This window comes from Triticum aestivum, chromosome 7D (genome assembly GCF_018294505.1).
Source record: "Triticum aestivum cultivar Chinese Spring chromosome 7D, IWGSC CS RefSeq v2.1, whole genome shotgun sequence".
Classification (NCBI taxonomy): domain Eukaryota; kingdom Viridiplantae; phylum Streptophyta; class Magnoliopsida; order Poales; family Poaceae; genus Triticum; species Triticum aestivum.
Genome location: NC_057814.1, coordinates 118,479,940 through 118,497,542, shown reverse-complemented (window position 1 = coordinate 118,497,542; position 17,603 = coordinate 118,479,940). Strand labels below are relative to the sequence as shown.

The 17,603-nt window shown below is 47.5% G+C and overlaps 1 protein-coding gene across 1 annotated transcript; it reads right to left on the bottom strand.

Annotated features, from left to right (window-relative positions):
* Window positions 1-290: 290 nt before the first annotated feature.
* On the bottom strand, window positions 291-3,744 carry LOC123167648 (uncharacterized). Its single transcript, XM_044585483.1, has 2 exons — window positions 3,389-3,744; window positions 291-996 (listed from the first exon to the last, which is right to left on the bottom strand). The coding sequence occupies exons 1-2, from the start codon at window positions 3,592-3,594 to the stop codon at window positions 534-536; spliced, it is 669 nt and encodes a 222-aa protein (XP_044441418.1). The 5' UTR covers window positions 3,595-3,744; the 3' UTR covers window positions 291-533.
* Between the last annotated feature and the right edge of the window lie 13,859 nt (window positions 3,745-17,603).

Genomic DNA, 17,603 nt, shown 5'->3' with positions numbered 1-17,603 from the left:
GGATGGAACCAAATCTTCAGCTATAGTGGCACAAGATTTGGTTTCCTCCAATATCTCATCTTCAACTGTCCCTGATGAAATCTACAGCATCTTCAGTTGAGCTATAGGTGAACCTGAATTCCTTTGGTCTTTGGTCATCCGTGTCATAAACTTATTTCCTTTTATTCCCGCAAAAAAAACTTATTTCCCTTTGTCTTTAAAAAAAATCAAACTGCGCAAAACAAAACAGGGATATGCCCATGGCCGTCCGTGAATGAAACAGAACAGGTAAATGCGCAGCACATGAAAAATAATTGATCAATGGTCAGAGTGCATATGGCCTATAAGATAAAGCGTCACTTTCTCAATTCCATAATAATTTCTATAATTATATGTATCAAAAGTAAGAATACCAGCAGGCTAGCACTATACAAAACCACCACTGAACATAGTCAAAGCATTGTACTGAATATGGGTACCGACTAGCCACTAGATTCCGCAGTCTAAAATGGACACCGGTGGTTGACCGATGAAAATACCGACACGCCCTGTTGCTAATTCTTCCTGCGCTTTTCCCTGGGAGAAACCACATCAGTCGACGCCCCCACGTCTTGCTGACCAACCGTTGAAACTGCGATGAGTTGAGTTTGAAGGCCAAGAGGTGGAGAAGAAAAGACAATCATGTCACTGAATTCTCTCTGCAGGTTATGGCAAGGCATGTCGTTACAGCACTCATGCTCATCTTCGCTCCTGCTCTTGCATGGAGAACTGCTTGTAGCAGCTGGAGACGATGGCATCCTGCAGTTCGTTGGGCTGTTGTTCATATCCCCAACAAAGCTCAGCTCTTTGCTCTGCGACTCATTCTGGTCGATGCCGAATGGAAGAGGACCCTTGCGCTTCTTAGGAGATGGGTTTTCAGGATTAGCAAGGCCTTTTGAAGATTGAGGTAAGAGAACAACATCCCCAGCACTTGCCAAAGAACTGGACTTGGTATTGTCGATTTTGGACGTCTCTCTCCTATAATTAATTAAATGAAATTAAAATAGGTCACCCGATAATATATAAGTTGAATTCTCTGTGCAAGACAAGTAAATATCCTTAGGATCTGCTACTAGCAAATACCGAGAAGAAATAACAAGTTTCAAGCAGTTGTAAGAAATAGGGAAAAACTTGAGGTTACCAGGCACACAAGTATCAATAGTTGTCAAAACATACCACTGCTTAGACACCATGGTATAGAATATGGATAGTCTTTCAGAGATGGAAGTTACCGTTCATAGGGAACAATCTCTTAAGGTGGACTACAAGAGAAGAAAACCTTACCCGATGCAGATAGTACATTTTGGCTGGAACAAAAAGTTCAAGCATGAAACCATGCCATGGTTATCCACCAGGTAAAGAAAAAGAAAATCTTCTCATCAAGCTAATTGGCTACAGCATCTTGATAATCTTTTATTCCCTTCTCTTGTACATAATTTTTTAATTTTAATAGATGCAGTAGGACACTCCTACCGTCTTTCTCTAGGAAAATCGGATAAACTTTAATTTTTATAATTTAAGAAGAAAGAACTCAGGTCAATCTTAACACGAGAACATACAGACAGCTATAAACAACAAAGAAGGCACTCTAGCAGGGAAAAAAAGGAGCAACTCCTGCCACAAAAAAAAACTAAATGCATATATCCTTGAAATCTATTAATAAGCTCATTATGACGGAAATAAGTAACAACTTGCTTAATCTGGATAATATCAATGATATTGAACAATGCCTAAATGGACAGACCTAGTACATAGAAGCTCCCACACAAGTTGGGGTCTGGGGAGGGATTATAGGAACCTAGTCTTACCCCTGCGAAGTGCAATGCAGAGAGGCTGGTTCGATCCCAGGACCTCTTGGCACAAGTGGCAATGATATTGAACAATACCTAGTGAATTTAAAATGTATACCATGAGCATTTCAGTTGTTGTTGTGGATACAGAAGTTCCTAGAAAACTTGGTTCTTCATGTTCTCTTAAGGTTGATTGAACTAGAAAAGGCTACATATTTCCTTAAACATGAGCACCGAATATATCATGAAAAAACATACTGAAAAAGGACAGCTAGCATTGCAGGTTTACACATTAAAGAAAAAAACTCAAGTAAGGTTCATGAACAAATAGCTTCACAGAAAACAAACATAGGACAACAACGAATTGCTCAAGCTAGCAAGATCATGTGCCACTGCAGCAACAAACATTTTCATTCTGTTTGGAAACAAATTTGACATTATACATATGTAGATTAAGACATGAGGAAATTTCTGACAGATAGTTCAGAAAGGTTTTGATTTATGTATCAACAACGTACTTATATATTTTTTCACATGATCACCTCCTAGATTGATGCTTATAAGAGCACTGCAGTGCTTTAATGATTGCTTATTGCTGGTTACCATTTTAATCCAGCCAGAACAACCTGGTGTCTAAAGTTGGAACTAACGGTTATCCATACAGGAAACCACAGCCAACAGAAGTTTTGGACTCATGGGCGTATATAGCAACATATCATGCTTAGTTATTATGCCTGGCATATGAGGTGTTCTCTGGGTCAATGCAAAGAAAACCATAGCATGCTTATAAAAGAGCAGGGAACAAAACTAACAACCGAACCAGAAATCTTGACTAAAAGCATGCTTCCTGATGCTACAAGCCTGTGAAACAGCTGGCAACCAACCAAAAATCCCCAAGATAAAGCACGACTTCGCGAGAGGCAATTCATCATGGATCAAAGCTACTAACAAACTGGTTTTACAGCTAGAAGTTTCTAGCATGACTAGCACCGACAAAAAGTCAAGCTTCCCAACTGCATTGTCTGTTTGGCACCAGATAAGTAGAAAGTACTAACTACCAATTATAGAATTTTCTTAAAGATCCTCCAATGCCAAACACGGCCCGTAAGCCACGGATGATCACATTGCACAACCCCTGCGCCAACGAAATCGATGAAGACTGAACTTCATAAAACACACTATTAAGCTCAGTTTCTCGGTAACGTCTGATATTTCACACATTGCACATTAGAGTATTTTACCCATACCCCACCTCACGGCCTCAGAAGGCTCTGATCACCCAAGAAATCCCCATACTTCATAACAGAACCACCACCCTGGGTCCCTGGTATGAAAGTCTTATTCGCTCCGACCAAAAAAACCACTTCATTACTGAATCACCCGAAATTCCACCTGAACTAAGGCACCCTGCACTGCTCCATAGCATCAAACGAACCGTAAAATAAACCAACGCAATAATTTCCGAAAGGTTCACGCATACACCAATCCCCAAAATAAGCCTGTGGAACCAAGATTACGGCGCAACTAGCCAACGAAGGCCGATGAAGGCGCAACCTTTGCGGGCGGATTGGGGGGCTGACCTGCGGGGCAGGGCTTCCTGGAGCGCGTCCATGGTGTCGAAGGGGCCTCTGAGCGAGCTCTGCACCTCCCCCTCGCTCTCCTCCGACTCCTCGAGGTGCACCGCCTCCGCCTGGCTGCTGCTGCCCCGCCCAGCCGAAGAGGAGCCGGCGCACGCCGCCGGCACCCCGCGGCCGAACAGGGCGCCGCTCTCCAGCGCGATCGGCATTGCCCTCCCCGCTCGCGTCCACGCTGAGCAGTGCCCCGCGGTCAGGAGAGGAGAGGGTGGAGGCGGACGGAAGCCGGGGCCCCGTGCGCCGGCCGGTGTCGCGTGGTTCTTGTGCTGGCCTTTGCAGCAGGCGTCGGGGGAGAGTGGGGGTTTGGCCGCTCGGCTTTTGTTCGGATGACGCGTGGGCCCGGGTTTGTAAGTTGGAAGGCAGGTTTGGCTGGCACGCTGGACTCTGCTTTCCACGCCTCCCCACCCGTCCGTCCGATCTGGTAGATCACGATCAGGACCGTCTATATTTGATGAACATATTACTTCCTTCTCGTCACTGCAAATCCCTCTTTATTTGCATCGTTTGCCAAAGAGGAAAGACTACGAATCACTATTCATTAGAGTGTTGGTTCCTCCTCATATCGGTTCGTGCTATCTCATTCTCCATAAAAGCAAGTTATCCCTGATTTTAGCAAGTTATGTTGAATTAAAAGTCGGGTTTTGCTTACTCCCCCCTTATCAAAATATAAGACGATTTTTGACACTAACAAAGGGAGTAGATGTTTAATGAAGGTGGTCGAACATGTACCCCACTAAAAGCCAAACACTGTAGACGTCGTGTGAGGTATGTGTCGTTATGCGCGTGTAAATCTACGTACTGTATTTAATGTTTTCAAAAACAAACATTAACATGTCGTGATGCCAAGAAGTTATGGTTGTAACATGAAGAACATGTTTGAGAGTCAACTGTGGCTTGGATATTAAGCAAGGTGGTTGAACCTGCACTCCACTAAAAACCAAACCAAGTAGACGTCGTGCGAGTGTGTCTGCATGGTGTTGCACATGTCAATTGTTAATCTAAGTGGTGTATATGATGTTTATGAAGACAAACACTAAGAGCATCTCCACTCGTTTGGCCCCCAGCGCATAGGCCTGCGCTCTTTCGGGCGCTCGCCTGGCGAGTTTTAGGCCCTGGGGGCGATCTAGGTCCCATCCACGCCCCCAGGTGCCGCCCCCAAGGCGTCCCAAATACAAACTTGGTCCGTTCTCGCTCCCAAAAAAATGCCACAAGTCTGGCGATCAGCGCCACAGTTTGGCGATCACCTTGCCACACAGTTCGGTGATCACCTTGCCACACAGTTCGGTGATCACCTTACTACACAGTTCGGCGATCAAATGAAAAGTTCGGCGTGCAAAAACAAAGGACGCGTAGTCAATGCATCAAACGGCGGTGTCGGCCTCCGGCGTCGGAGGAGTCGGCGTGCGCGAGCTGGGCGGCGTCGGCGCGGCTTTCGTGCTGGGCGGCGTCGTCACGGCTTCTGTGCTGGGCGGCGTCGACGCGGCTTCTGTGCTGCTGGGCGTCGTGCAGGCATCATCGCTCGGGCTTGGCGGCGACGTTGGCGTCGGCGTGGGAGTTGGCGGCGCCGTCGACGGCATCTGGTTCAGGGTGAGGCCGCGCTCTGCCAGGTACCACGCCTTGAGCTACGGGTCGTCGCTCCGGAGCATGTCCGCCCCGCCCATCAGGAAAGCCAGGTCGGTGTTCCTCTTCTTCGCGGCGACGTTGGACGGAGCAGGTCGAGCTTGACGCCGCTGTTCGTCATCAACGCCGACCACCGCGCCTCGGTTTTCTCTTCCCGCAGGGCGGCCCGGGTCTGGGCGTCGGCGAGGCAATGCTCGATGGACTCTTGCACGCGTGCGGTAGCCGACTCGACATGTTTCCCCTTCTTGGCCCCTTTGTTGCCGTCCGGGCGCCCGTCGGCCGCGCCCGGCGTCGGCGTGTCCGGCTTGTACTTCTCCTTGGCCTTGGCGAGGGTGCGCCGGACATCCGCCCACTTCTCGCACTTCTCGATCTGCTTGAAGACGTGGAGGTACTTGAACTCTTGGTCGCTGTTGTCCTGGCGAAACGTGGCGAACATCCGCAGCAGCTGCACCGAGGAACAACAGTCGGTGGGCGCGCACACGACGAAAATGAAAAAGGGAGAGACCGGCGTGCCATATCTGATCCTCGATGCTGGTGCCGCTCTCCAGGCGAGCCGCAATCTCCTCGACGATCCCATGCCATTTGTTGCACACCATTTGGATGAGCCCCCAATGGTTCGCCATTGCCTTCGACCCGCGCTGCATGTAGACGCCTTTGAAGTAGGGGTCGACGAGCTTGCGCTCGTCGAACTCGGCTTTGATGCGCTCCCAATACGTGTCGACGCTCTGGTTCGTGTCGGTGATCGGGTCGAGGCAGACGACTTTCCACGTTTCGGCGAGGCACTCGTCCTCCTTGGGCGCCCACTTGATGCGCGGCTCGCTGGTCCTGGCCGCCCGCTTCTTCTTCTTCTTCCCTTTCCTCGCCGGAGCAGGCGCCGGCTCCTCCTCCTCCTCCTCTGGCTCCTCCTCGCTGTAGTCGAGCTCGCCGTCCATGTCGCCGTTGAGGTCCATTGTGTCGTCTTGGGCAGTGAACCCGGGGGAGGCGGTGGCGGCCGAGTCGGTCATGATGATGTCATCCATGTCGGCCTCCGTCGCGTCGGTGTCGCCGAGATGCGACGAGGAGGCTTGTGAGAAGAGCAGCGCGCCACGGCGGAGAGGTGGCGTCGGGGAGGCTGCGTAGGCCGGCGGCGAGTAGGTGTACGGAGGGTACTGCATGCCGGCGAAGGCGGGCGAGGGCGTGCGCTGGGCCGGTGACCATGGGGGAAGGTGATGTTGGGGTTGAACCCGCCGTGCGCGTCGCCGTCGGCGTAGCCCGACGACGGCGTGCAGCCCCAGGGTTGCGGCGACGATGAGAAGCCGGCCGGAGACCCGACGCTTTGCTGGCTCCATGGCGCGTACGGGCCGTGGCCGCCGGGCGGATTCATCATCCCCGCCGCGCGAGCCGCCTCGGTTTGTTCGGCCGAGCGCTCCGCCTGCTCCGCCACCGCCGCAGCCGCGGGCGCCGCCCTGTCCCGGGCCTTCTTGGCGTTCGCCCTGTTCCGCCGGTCGGTGGTGACAGCCTCTCGGCGCTGAACTTCCGCCCTCCAGTCGGCGTTAGACATGCCCGAGGGCTTGGACGGCGGCGCCCTCTGCTTCCTCTTCTTCGGCTGGGTGGCGGCGGCGGTGGCATCCGTCGCGGCGTGGGGGACCACGTACTTCTTCGGCGGCATGGCGGCCAGCTGGGAGGGGAGAAGGATGAGAATTCGGCGGGAGGAATGGAGAATGAGAGGGAAGCCGAGGGGGGAAAGCAGGAGGAAACGGCGGGAAAAGGGCCTCCTCTGGCCGACAGAGCGGCCCCACGCCCCTTTTCGCTTCTGCCGGTGCCCCCAGGCGACCCCCGGGCGCATGGGTTCGACTCGGGGTCGCCGGCTATTATTTCAGCCCAAACCGGCGCTAAATGAGATCCTGGGGACGTGACTGGGCCGATTTTCGGCCGCCGGCGCTAAAAAAGGCCTTGGGAGGGGGGGGGGCTGTTGGGGGCGCGGCTGGAGATGCTCTAATGTGTCATGATGCCATGAAGTTATGATGGTAATATGTTTGAGAGTCAAGTATCGCTTATATATAGTTACGGGAGGTGGTTGAATTTATACTCTCCGCTAAAAACTAAACCGAGTAGATGTTGTGTGAATGTGTTTATGTCTTGATGCGCATGTAAATTTATTTGTTGTATTTGATGTTTCCAAACAAACATCAACATATCATAATGACATGAAGTTATGACTACAATATGCAATAACATGTGTGAGAGAAAACTATTTCCTTAAACACTTAATGGAGGTGGTTAAACATGCAATCCCCTAAAACCCAAGCCAAGTTTATGTGAGTGCAGCTGCGACATGATGCATGTGTAAATCTATGTGTTTATGCGATGTTTCTGAAAACAAACATCGTATCATGATGCTAGGAACTTATTATGATTGTAACATGCAAGAACATGTTTGAGAGTCAAATATCGCTTAGATAGTTGATTCTTTTGGTGTTTTTTTGGCTTCTAGAATAAGCTCTAGAAGCCCAACCAAAATTATTTTTTAGAAGCCTACTACTCAAGTCTCAAGTCTTGAGTAGTAGGCTTCTAAAAAATAATTTTGGTTGGGCTTCTAGAATAAGCAGGTAAGGGGGCAACTTATTCCAGCTTATTCTTGAAGCCAACCAAAGAACTGGCCTTAAATACCAAACCAAGTAGAAGCTGTGTGATGCAAGTGTCGCGATGCACCATAAATCTACGTGTTGTGTTTGATGTTTCTAGAAAACCGAATATTAACAAGTTGATCGAAAAGGCTAAACTAATGTGGGAATGAAGCGGTTCCCCCGATAAAAATAAAATGGAATTTCATTGGTGACAGATGATGAGAGCAATGAATAAATGAATAACATGTGCTAACAAAATTTATCGTTTCTCTAGCACGTTGATGGCATGCTGATGTAGGTTGTAATAAAATGCTAGATGGGCTAGCATTGCTCTAACTTCTTCCTTTCGAAAGGAGGGTATACCCGAAGCCTATGTGGTTATATGCTCCTAATGTGCCTAAATTAATTAAGTATAAATGTATCCGGATAATGAGTTGAAGTGCTTTACAGTACAATGCACCAACTATCTTGGTGCAAGCTAACCGGGATGCATAATATTCTTATGTCACATGGACAAAAACATATCAGTTTGGGAGTAACATGAAAGAACATATTTGAGAGTCAAGTATAACTTAGATAGTTAATGGAGGTTGTTGCCTAAGTACTACGCTAAAAACCAAACAGAGTAGACGTTGCGTGATACACCGTAAATCTATGTGTTGTATTTGATTTTATAGGAAATAAATATTAACATATTTATCGAAAAGGACAAACTGACATGGGAATTAAAGTGGTCCCCTCCATGAAAAATGGTAATTTGTTGCTGACAAATGATGAGAGCAATGAATACCAGGTGCTCCGTGCTAACAATTTTCATCGCTTCTCTAGCACATTGATCACATGCTGGTGTTGGTTATAATAAGATGCTAGGTTATCTAGCACTGCTCCAACTCTTCTCCAAGATGAAAAATGGCCCAATCATGCGTGCATCATTGCCATCAATTGATCCTTGGTATATACCTAAGACACACATGAATGTACCCGGGTAATGAGTTGGTTGTGGTTTATAAAGTGGCTAATTTTTTTTAAATAATACATTTTTTTCAAAAAATTACAGAAATAATACGCAAAAAAAAGATTTTTCAAAAATAATACACCATCGGCCTACTGCAGGCCGACAGAGCCCAGTCGGCCCACAGCAGGCCGACTGGAGGCCCATCAGTGTGGTGCTGGCCGATTGGGCTGTCGGCCAGCAGATTCAAGCCCAGTCGGCCTCCAGTTGGCCGACAGGGCCCAGTCGGCCTGCAGTTGGCCGATAGGCCTGCAGTGGGCCGACTAGGCTCAGTTGGCCTGCTGTGGGCCGACTGGTGCGTGCCTATTTTTAATATTACCGCGAATATTTTTTAAAAGTATATATTTTAACACGTTATGAATACATGGTAACATTTCTTCAAATACATTTTTAATGGAAATACCATTTTTTTAAACCACACAACATTTTTTAAAATGCTTTTCTGAAAATTTCACAAACTTTTTTTAGAAACACGCGAATATTTTCTTAAAATGTCATGATCCATCTAAACATTTGTTAACCCACGTGATATGTGAGTATATTGATTGTAATATCATCTTATATTATGGGATGAAGGGAGTACCATTTTGTAGAATGTCATGGATATTTTTTGGAAACACGAGAATATTTCCAGCAAAGGTGACGTACATTCATTTAGTGGCACGAACCATTTCTTATCATATTTTCCAAAAAAATTGCATGCATTTTTTGAAAGGCGGGAACTTTTTCCATTGTGATGAACATTTGTTTTGAAAGTTATCGACATTTCCAAACTGCGCTTTTCGCGCCATCCATTTCCCGCCACCCATTTCCCGCCACCCATTTCCCGCCATCCATTTCCCGCCACCCATTTCCCGCCACCCATTTCACGCCACCCGTTTCCCCCCTCCCTCCCCATTTCCCGCCAACATTTCCCGCCATACCGCAGTCGTTCTTTCCCGCCATTTTCTCGTCTCTATCTATAAAACCCCCTTCAGACGGAGCTGGATAAGCATTGCAGTGTAGTGTAGTTGAGATGTCCCATTATCCTTTCGATCGTAGTTTTCACCCTGGGATGAGCAGGACTCTTCTGAGGCTAGCTACCGATTTCAGGATGGATAATAGGATAGTTCCATGGGACGAACTCACCGGTAGTGACACCATAATGAATGAGTTGGCTCACCAATTACGTAGTTCTGGGTGGCCTGAAAGGACCTATGAGGAGGTACGTAAAGAACTTCTTAGGTTGCATGACAGGTGGAAGAAGGTAGTGGTGCCGAAGAGTGAAACTTTCAGAAGGATTGCAGCAAATAATCCATGTTTATGGACTGAGGAGAGCGAGGACGAAGATGATATCTTCATGCCGCCGCTTCCGGGTTCTGCATCGTCGAAGGGCAAGAGTTCTTCATCATCGAAGGGCAAGGTTTCTGCATCGTCGAAGGGCAAGAGTTCTTCATCGTCGAAGGGCAAGAGTTCTGCATCGATCGAGGATGACGATGATGACTTCATGTAGTTTTTATGCTGTATGTTGTGAGTTCAGTTACGTGCCATTTAATTTGGATGTAGTTCTATCTAGTTGTTTGTAATGTCTCGTTGTATGAATATTATGTTCTATCTAAATATGATCTTGTAGAGTAGGCATATGTCTCGTAGAGAAGTACATAGTCATTTGTCTCATACATAGAATAGACATAAGTTCTCACACAGAAATAGATGGTAATGTCTCTACTGATACATAGGAGCGGCAATGACGACGTCTGGCCTGCCGGGGAGGCGGATCTCGAATGACAAATGCATCACATATAACTCGGTTTCCTGTAGCAATGCAACTGAACAACCCTTTTCCATTCCCATTCGCTCAGCATTTCTTGAATCTTGCCATCATCAGTTATGTCAATCAATTTTCTTTCCCCAGGGCCATCCGAATGCTTGCTGCTGACGTAGTACACAAAATCGTCTTCCTTCAACCCTTGCTTCAACATGAATTTAGTCTTCAACCAATCAAAAGTGAGGTCCACTTCACTAACTTGCACAACACTTGGAGACAAGCCTTGGACATGAACAATAGGGCTAAGCACCCACTGAGTACTCTCAGCCATCTGCAACACACAAATCGCATTGAGTACCTACCCTACCCCTTAATATCCCCACTAACAAATATTAGACATGTCTATATATTACGAAGCTATATATTACAGAATATTAACGGAGCAACTAATACAATTCACCCTCCTACAATTATATTACGAATATTTGCCGTAGCAACTACAAATATTGACAGATTAATTAGTTGACATCTAAAAATATTAACAAAAACTACCGGAGCACGTACGAAAAATAAAATGTGGGCTTAAATATACCCTTGAAGCGTGCGTGCGAAGGATGAAGGACGAACGGCGGCCACCAAACTGCCGGTGCTCCGGCTCGAACGAAGAATGACGAACAACAGCTTCACCTCCACCACAGTGCTCCAATTTACCACCAGCACACTGCAATGCTTATGCAGCTCCGTCTGAAGGGGGTTTTATAGGTAGAGAGGAGAAAATGGCGGGAAAGAACGGCTGCGATATGGAGGGAAAGGGTTGGCGGGAAACGGGTGGCGGGAAACGGGTGGCGGGAAAAGGGTGGAGGGAAACGGGTGGCGGGAAACGGGTGGCGGGAAAAAGTTGGCGCGAACATATGGCGGGAAAAAGTTGGCGCGAACATATGACGATGATGACTTCATGTAGTTTTTATGCTGTATGTTGTGAGTTCAGTTACGTACCATTTAATTTAGATATAGTTCTATCTATTTGCTTGCAATGTCTCGTTGTATGAATATTATGTTCTATCTACATATGATCTTGTAGTTCCGATAACAGAGTACTAAAATAGAGTAGGCATATGTCTCGTACATAAGTACATAGTCATTTGTCTCATACATAGAATAGACATAAGTCTTACACAGAAATAGATGGTAATGTCTCTACTGATACAGATACATAGAAGCGTCAGTGACGACGTCTGGCCTGGCGGGGAGGCGGATCTGGAATCGGGGACCATCCCAACCTGTCGGGTGCCCTAACGTGACGAGGAGGAATCTCAGACTCTCCCTGGTCATGCTGTGTATCCTGTGTGGGGCCTGGTGGAGGAGTCGAAAACATGTTCATCCACTGGGTGTGCTGCGACATCTGAGCCTGTATGTTGTCCTCGGGATGTTGATCACTCCCCCACGTATCATGTGATGCCGACATAGACGCCTGATATCCATAGGCCCCTACGCGATGGAACGGTTCATCATGAAGAATGAGGTCGCGTCAATTAATATTGAAAACAATAAATATGAAGACACATACCTGCTGGGTGTGACGTCTGCTCTGGCTGAAACACGAAACTGGAGGGACCGTGCTGCTGTGGCTGTGGAGAAAACACGAAGCTCGACGAGGGACCGTGTTGCTGTGGCTGTGGAGAAAACACGAAGCTCGACGTGGGACCATAGTGCTGCGGGTGCCACGTAGAACTGCCAGGTTGGTCAGGACGGGGTGGCCTGGTTGTCGGCTGCTGTGCTAGGCGTGGACGTGGTTGATGTCGTTGCATGGAGTGACGCGGCTGCTCCTGCTCGTGCTGAACAACATCGGTTCTCCGGGTGCACGTGATAGCCTCGTACACAGTCCGTATCTTATTCTGAATTCTTTCCAAGAAGGGCTGTACCACTGGACGATGTTGAAGAAGAGGTCCAGACGATAGTGATCGTCCAAAGGTGGTCACGTCGTCGTACAGTTCGCGTGTCAAGGTAGCCTGCAAATTTCCATGACGATTAATAATGTCTGTCTCTTGCACGTCAAAGTATGTGGCAACATTACGTAAAGAAAAAAATATCTTACCGCGTACTGCCTAGAGCCCGAAGTATCATAGCTCGGGTACATATCCGACGGAGTAGGATCCGGTAACTCCTCTGGGTGGGAGTACTCAACAATGCGTAACCGTGTTCCGGTCATGTAGCGCCGCAAATAGAGATTGAATTCATCGAGATCGAAATTGTGATTCTCGTGCCATAGATTTGTGTTTGCTGTCTCCCATTCTATAACATACGGCTCTAGTCTAACTAGCCATTCAGCAGTTGTCCTGTTCATGCTCTTCCTTGTCGTCCTAAAATTGTGGTGTGTGTTCAACAATTACCTAAAGCTTCGAATGGAGTACTATGAAAGAAAATGCAACATTGAAAAACTGGTTAATACCTGTGGATGTGTGCTGGCACCGGGTTCTCTATAGGGGGAGGTAGCTCCAACTGCAGAAGACCAAATTGCCTCATAACCCTCTGTTGTGCCATCTCCTCGACGAAGACATCGAAGATGATCTTCGATTTTGTCATCCAGTAATCTCGGTCCCTTGTGCATAGCACAGACATACCAGCAGGGTATCTCGCTTGTATGGCTGCTGCCGTGTAGGGCTGCCAGATTACCCCGGTGTACGCATCGAACTGCTCGTTCAATGCTGTGTACGCCTTCCTGGTCTGATCACTAGCAAAGCGTCTCTGCAGAGAATAAAAGTTAGTAGCCGCTCGCATCGATCGATCTCTTGTGCAGAAAAAGTTGCATTAAACTACAACACGGTGCATACCTTGCGACGAGTCCAACACAGACCGAAAGTAGGCATGTCGATGCCCTCAACATCAAACATGGCGTCTATAGGCTCATGAACCCGTACATCTGGTCGCCCTATAGAGAACCTCTCCCACGACCACAGCTGTAGGAATAGAGGGCATCCAAGAAGGGCTGGCTTTCTCGATGTAAGCTGGCAACCGTTGCACATACCTCGGTATGTAGCCGCTAACACCGCCGAACCCCAACTCCTCTGTCTGATCTGATCCGCCGTCTGAGCGCTCGCTATCTCGAGTGCCATAGGGATGTAGAGGGCGCTGATAGTGGTGACATGGTTCTCCGTGAACATCACCTTGCCGAAAAGCCACAGTAAGTAGGCCTCGAGGCTCCGAGTGATCTGTTCCGCAGTCAAGGGCGCCCGGAAGTTCTGGATCTGCATTAAGCGAAGAGAAAGTTTTAGTAAGCCGCAATTATTTTCTCTACAACTTTATGCGCGATAACTTGAAGAGAATAGGTAGGGGAAATTACCCGGAAATTTAGCAACCACTCATACTTAGGTCCGTGATGCTCCCATACCGGATCGGGAGCATCCGGAAAAACACCGTGAAAACGTTCTGTGAGAGCTCGCTCCCAACCAGCCGGTGCGTCCAACGGTCCTACGGCATGACCTGCCAACGGTAGTCCCAGCAAAAGTGACACATCCTCCAGAGTAGGAGCCATCTCTCCCCATCTGAAGTGAAACGTGTGGGTCTCTGGCCTCCAACGGTCCACTAAGCAGCTCAGCAAAGACCCATCGATGGCGACGCGTTTCTCACCCGGGATAGACTCAACGAGACGCGCGAAAGGTAAAAGGCCGGCCCATTTCAACCTTCATCAGAGAACTTTTCAGTTACTGTCTCCCATTTCAACCATTAATATGCATGTCAGTGTGCAAATTAATAAAGCACGTACCGCTGAAGCCATCCTGAGTGTATCTTCCAGTTTTCCTTAGGAGTGCGAGTGACGAGAGGCTCAAGCTTGCGCTCATACCATATCGCACCACGATGACCCTTATCAATGTCCCCATTCAGCAACCACAATCCCGACATTCCTGCACTTACAAAATTCAGAACAAAGTGCCACACTTAATAAAAATTCAGAACATAGTGCCACACTTAATAAAAATTCATAACGTAGTGGCACACTTAATTAAAATTCATAACATAGTGCCACTCTTAATAAAAATTCAGAACATAGTGTCACACTTAATAAAAATTCAGAACATAGTGGCACACTTAATAAAAATTTCAGAACATAGTCCCACACTTAATAAAAATTCAGAACATAGTGTCACACTTAATAAAAATTCAGAACATAGTGCCACACTTAATACAAATTTCAGAACATAGTGCCACAGCACACTTATTATAAATTCAGAACAAACTAGTGCTAGCTTAGCTTCTTCCTCTCGCCCTTACTCCTCTACTACCTCTACCTCCTCTTCTTCCCCGGTTGCCTCGTCCACGCCCAGTGACGAAAGTGGGACAATTAGTGTCCCTATGGCCAAATTCATTGCATAGAATGCATTGCCTAGTCGGACCTCCTGCTTCAGATTCATCCATATCATTTCGGATGCGCTGACACTGCCGTCTGCCTCTACTTGTACGCATATGCTCTGGGTTTGGAATGTAACGCCTATCGGCGGGGTTGACGCTGTTGAAATTACCCATTGCTCGAAAACCCATCAGCTCACCTGTCCAGGTATTGAGGACAGCCTCTTTCAGAAAATATGGAGACACAAACGATATTGCGTCCATTCCAAGCTGCCCGCAAGCAGCAAGTACATGTGAGCAAGGTAGGTGAAGCAATTTCGGTTTATTGCATGTGCACTCACACGTTGGCCAGGCTTCATTGCCAATTTTCACCTCATGCGTCCTCAACTCATTTGCACATCCGAATTTGTTGTTGGCTAAGCGGACCTCAAACCTTCTTTCTTGATTACCGATGGCGACTACAGTGTGTGACCTAGCTTTTTGCATCTTGTTGTCCATGTACTTCGTGACTCTTTCACAGTACCGTGTATTTGGGTTGTTCAAGATATGCTGCTCTGCTATTTGACGTCTGTCTCTGAAATACTTGACGGTGCCATAGAAAATACCCTCAACGATGGCTGTAAGTGGCAATGCCCGGTTTCCTCTGAGGACAAAGTTGTATGTTTCCGCGAGGTTCGTTGTCATGACACCGTACCTTGCTCCATGTGTGTCATGTAGCAAAGACCACCTCTCCAGAGGCTCATGCTCTATCCACTGCTCGAAGGTTTTAATCGACCTCCCGAGCCTTCTCCTAGTACCAGGTGGGTCAAAGCCTGGCAGGTCACATAGCCCAACAGCCTCCTCCTCCACGGCCGCTGTTCCTGTTGCCAACTGTGCAGCTACTGCTTCAACATGTGCCCTCACCGCTGCATCTCTTGCAGCTTTCCTGTCCCTCACGTGTCTCTGCGTGCACACATTAAGTCTGTCGCGTATCAAATTGTACTTCCATAACTGGTTCTGCTTGCAGAGTTTTTTGAACAGATTCATCAGGTTCTTATTTCTAAACTGCGAGAAGAAATTAGCCCCGAGATGGCGCATGCACCAACGGCTCTGCAAGTCCTGCCATGGAACTTGTTCCTCAGGGCCTGGGTTTGTCAGTGTCCTTATCGCACTGAGTATACCTGCATGCCTGTCATGAAGGATGCACACATTCGGCTTCTCCTTGACAACTGATATTTTCAACTGCCTGAAGAACCATGTCCAACTTTCAATGTTCTCACTCTCCACAAAAGCAAATGCCAGTGGGACGACTTGATTTTGGCCGTCTTGACCTATGGCTGTCAGTATCTGACCCTTGTACTTGCCTGTGAGAAAAGTACCGTCAACACATATCACCGGTCGGCAATGCCTGAAAGCTTCGATGCATACACCGAAAGAGAAGAAGAGACGATGCAAAACCCTCACAGTTGGGAACTCTGGCATGAACATGTCTTGGATATCGATATAGGTGCCTGGATTCCGCTGCTGCAGGGTGTGGAGGAGGTGGACAACAGAGTCATATGCATCAAAATAAGAACCAAATCTCCTCTCAAGCGCTGCATGCTTAGCCCTCCAAGCCTTGCCATAAGAAATTCTGTACTTCAACCTGGCGAACACTTTTGTCTGCACTGCCTTCACTTCCATAGCTTTGCCTTGCACTATCTCATCGTAAAACAGTCGAGCAATAAGCGTGGATGAAAGGTTGGCATGATCTTGAGGGATGCAGGGAATAAGACAAGTGTGATTAACTAAGTCACTTATCACCCAACTTGTGCCATACTTAGGGAGAAAGCCGTGCACCCTTGCGGGACAATCTGCATTCTTGCATACCATTGTGAGGAATTTCTGACTGGACACCTCAGCTTTGAAAACCCTTTGCGTGGACATTGCCCAATTAATTATTGCATCCTTCAGGGCTTGCTTGTTCGGATACATAGCACCCGTCGCAATATTGTTCTGGTGATATTGCCAGGCTGAATCATGTCCATCATTCACGGTCATTGCAGATGATAAGTCATGATTCCACCATGCAGGATTCGGGACCTCCTCTGCATTTTCTTCTTCATCTGACTCGTCAGAATCATCGGCATGACCCCTTTCAACATCGGTGTCTTCTTCTTCCATCTGGTTCTGCATGTGCCCATCTACCTCGTCAGCGTCCACCTCGCCATTGTAATCACCATCGGCATTTCCTCCTTCTACCTGACTACTCTGCCCTGGTTCATAACCATAAGCATTTCCTCCTTCTACCTGACTGCTCTGTCCTTGGTCGTAACCATAAGCATTTCCTCCTTCTACATGACTGCTCTGTCCTTCGTAGCCACCCTCCCCTTCATGTGCAGTGACCTCCTTCACGACGGGAAGCACTAAAGCAACAGGATTGCATCCCCTTCGTTCACAACCTTGTAACCACCGCACCCAATCGGAGTCTCCCTCTATTGGCCTCAAATAAAAGTAAATTTTTGAACTTGACCATGTCCACAATGCATGAACACCGACGGTGTTTGTTTCAGTATCAAGACCTAAACTTGCCGCAATCCATTCTTTCAACTGACTAACAGACCATGTTTGTGGTGCGCTGATTGCAACCTCTATGTGAGTAAATTCACTCAGATCTGCTCCCAACTCATTTGTTTGGACAGTACCAGGACCATAGTAAAATCTCAACTTCACTACATCGGACATCTCGACTCACCTATTTTTTTTCAACATCGAAATACAAGTATTAGACATGTCTATATATATATTACCAGGACCATAGTAAATAATATAATAAATAGGCCCATGTTTACTAATAATAAATAGGCCTCAAAT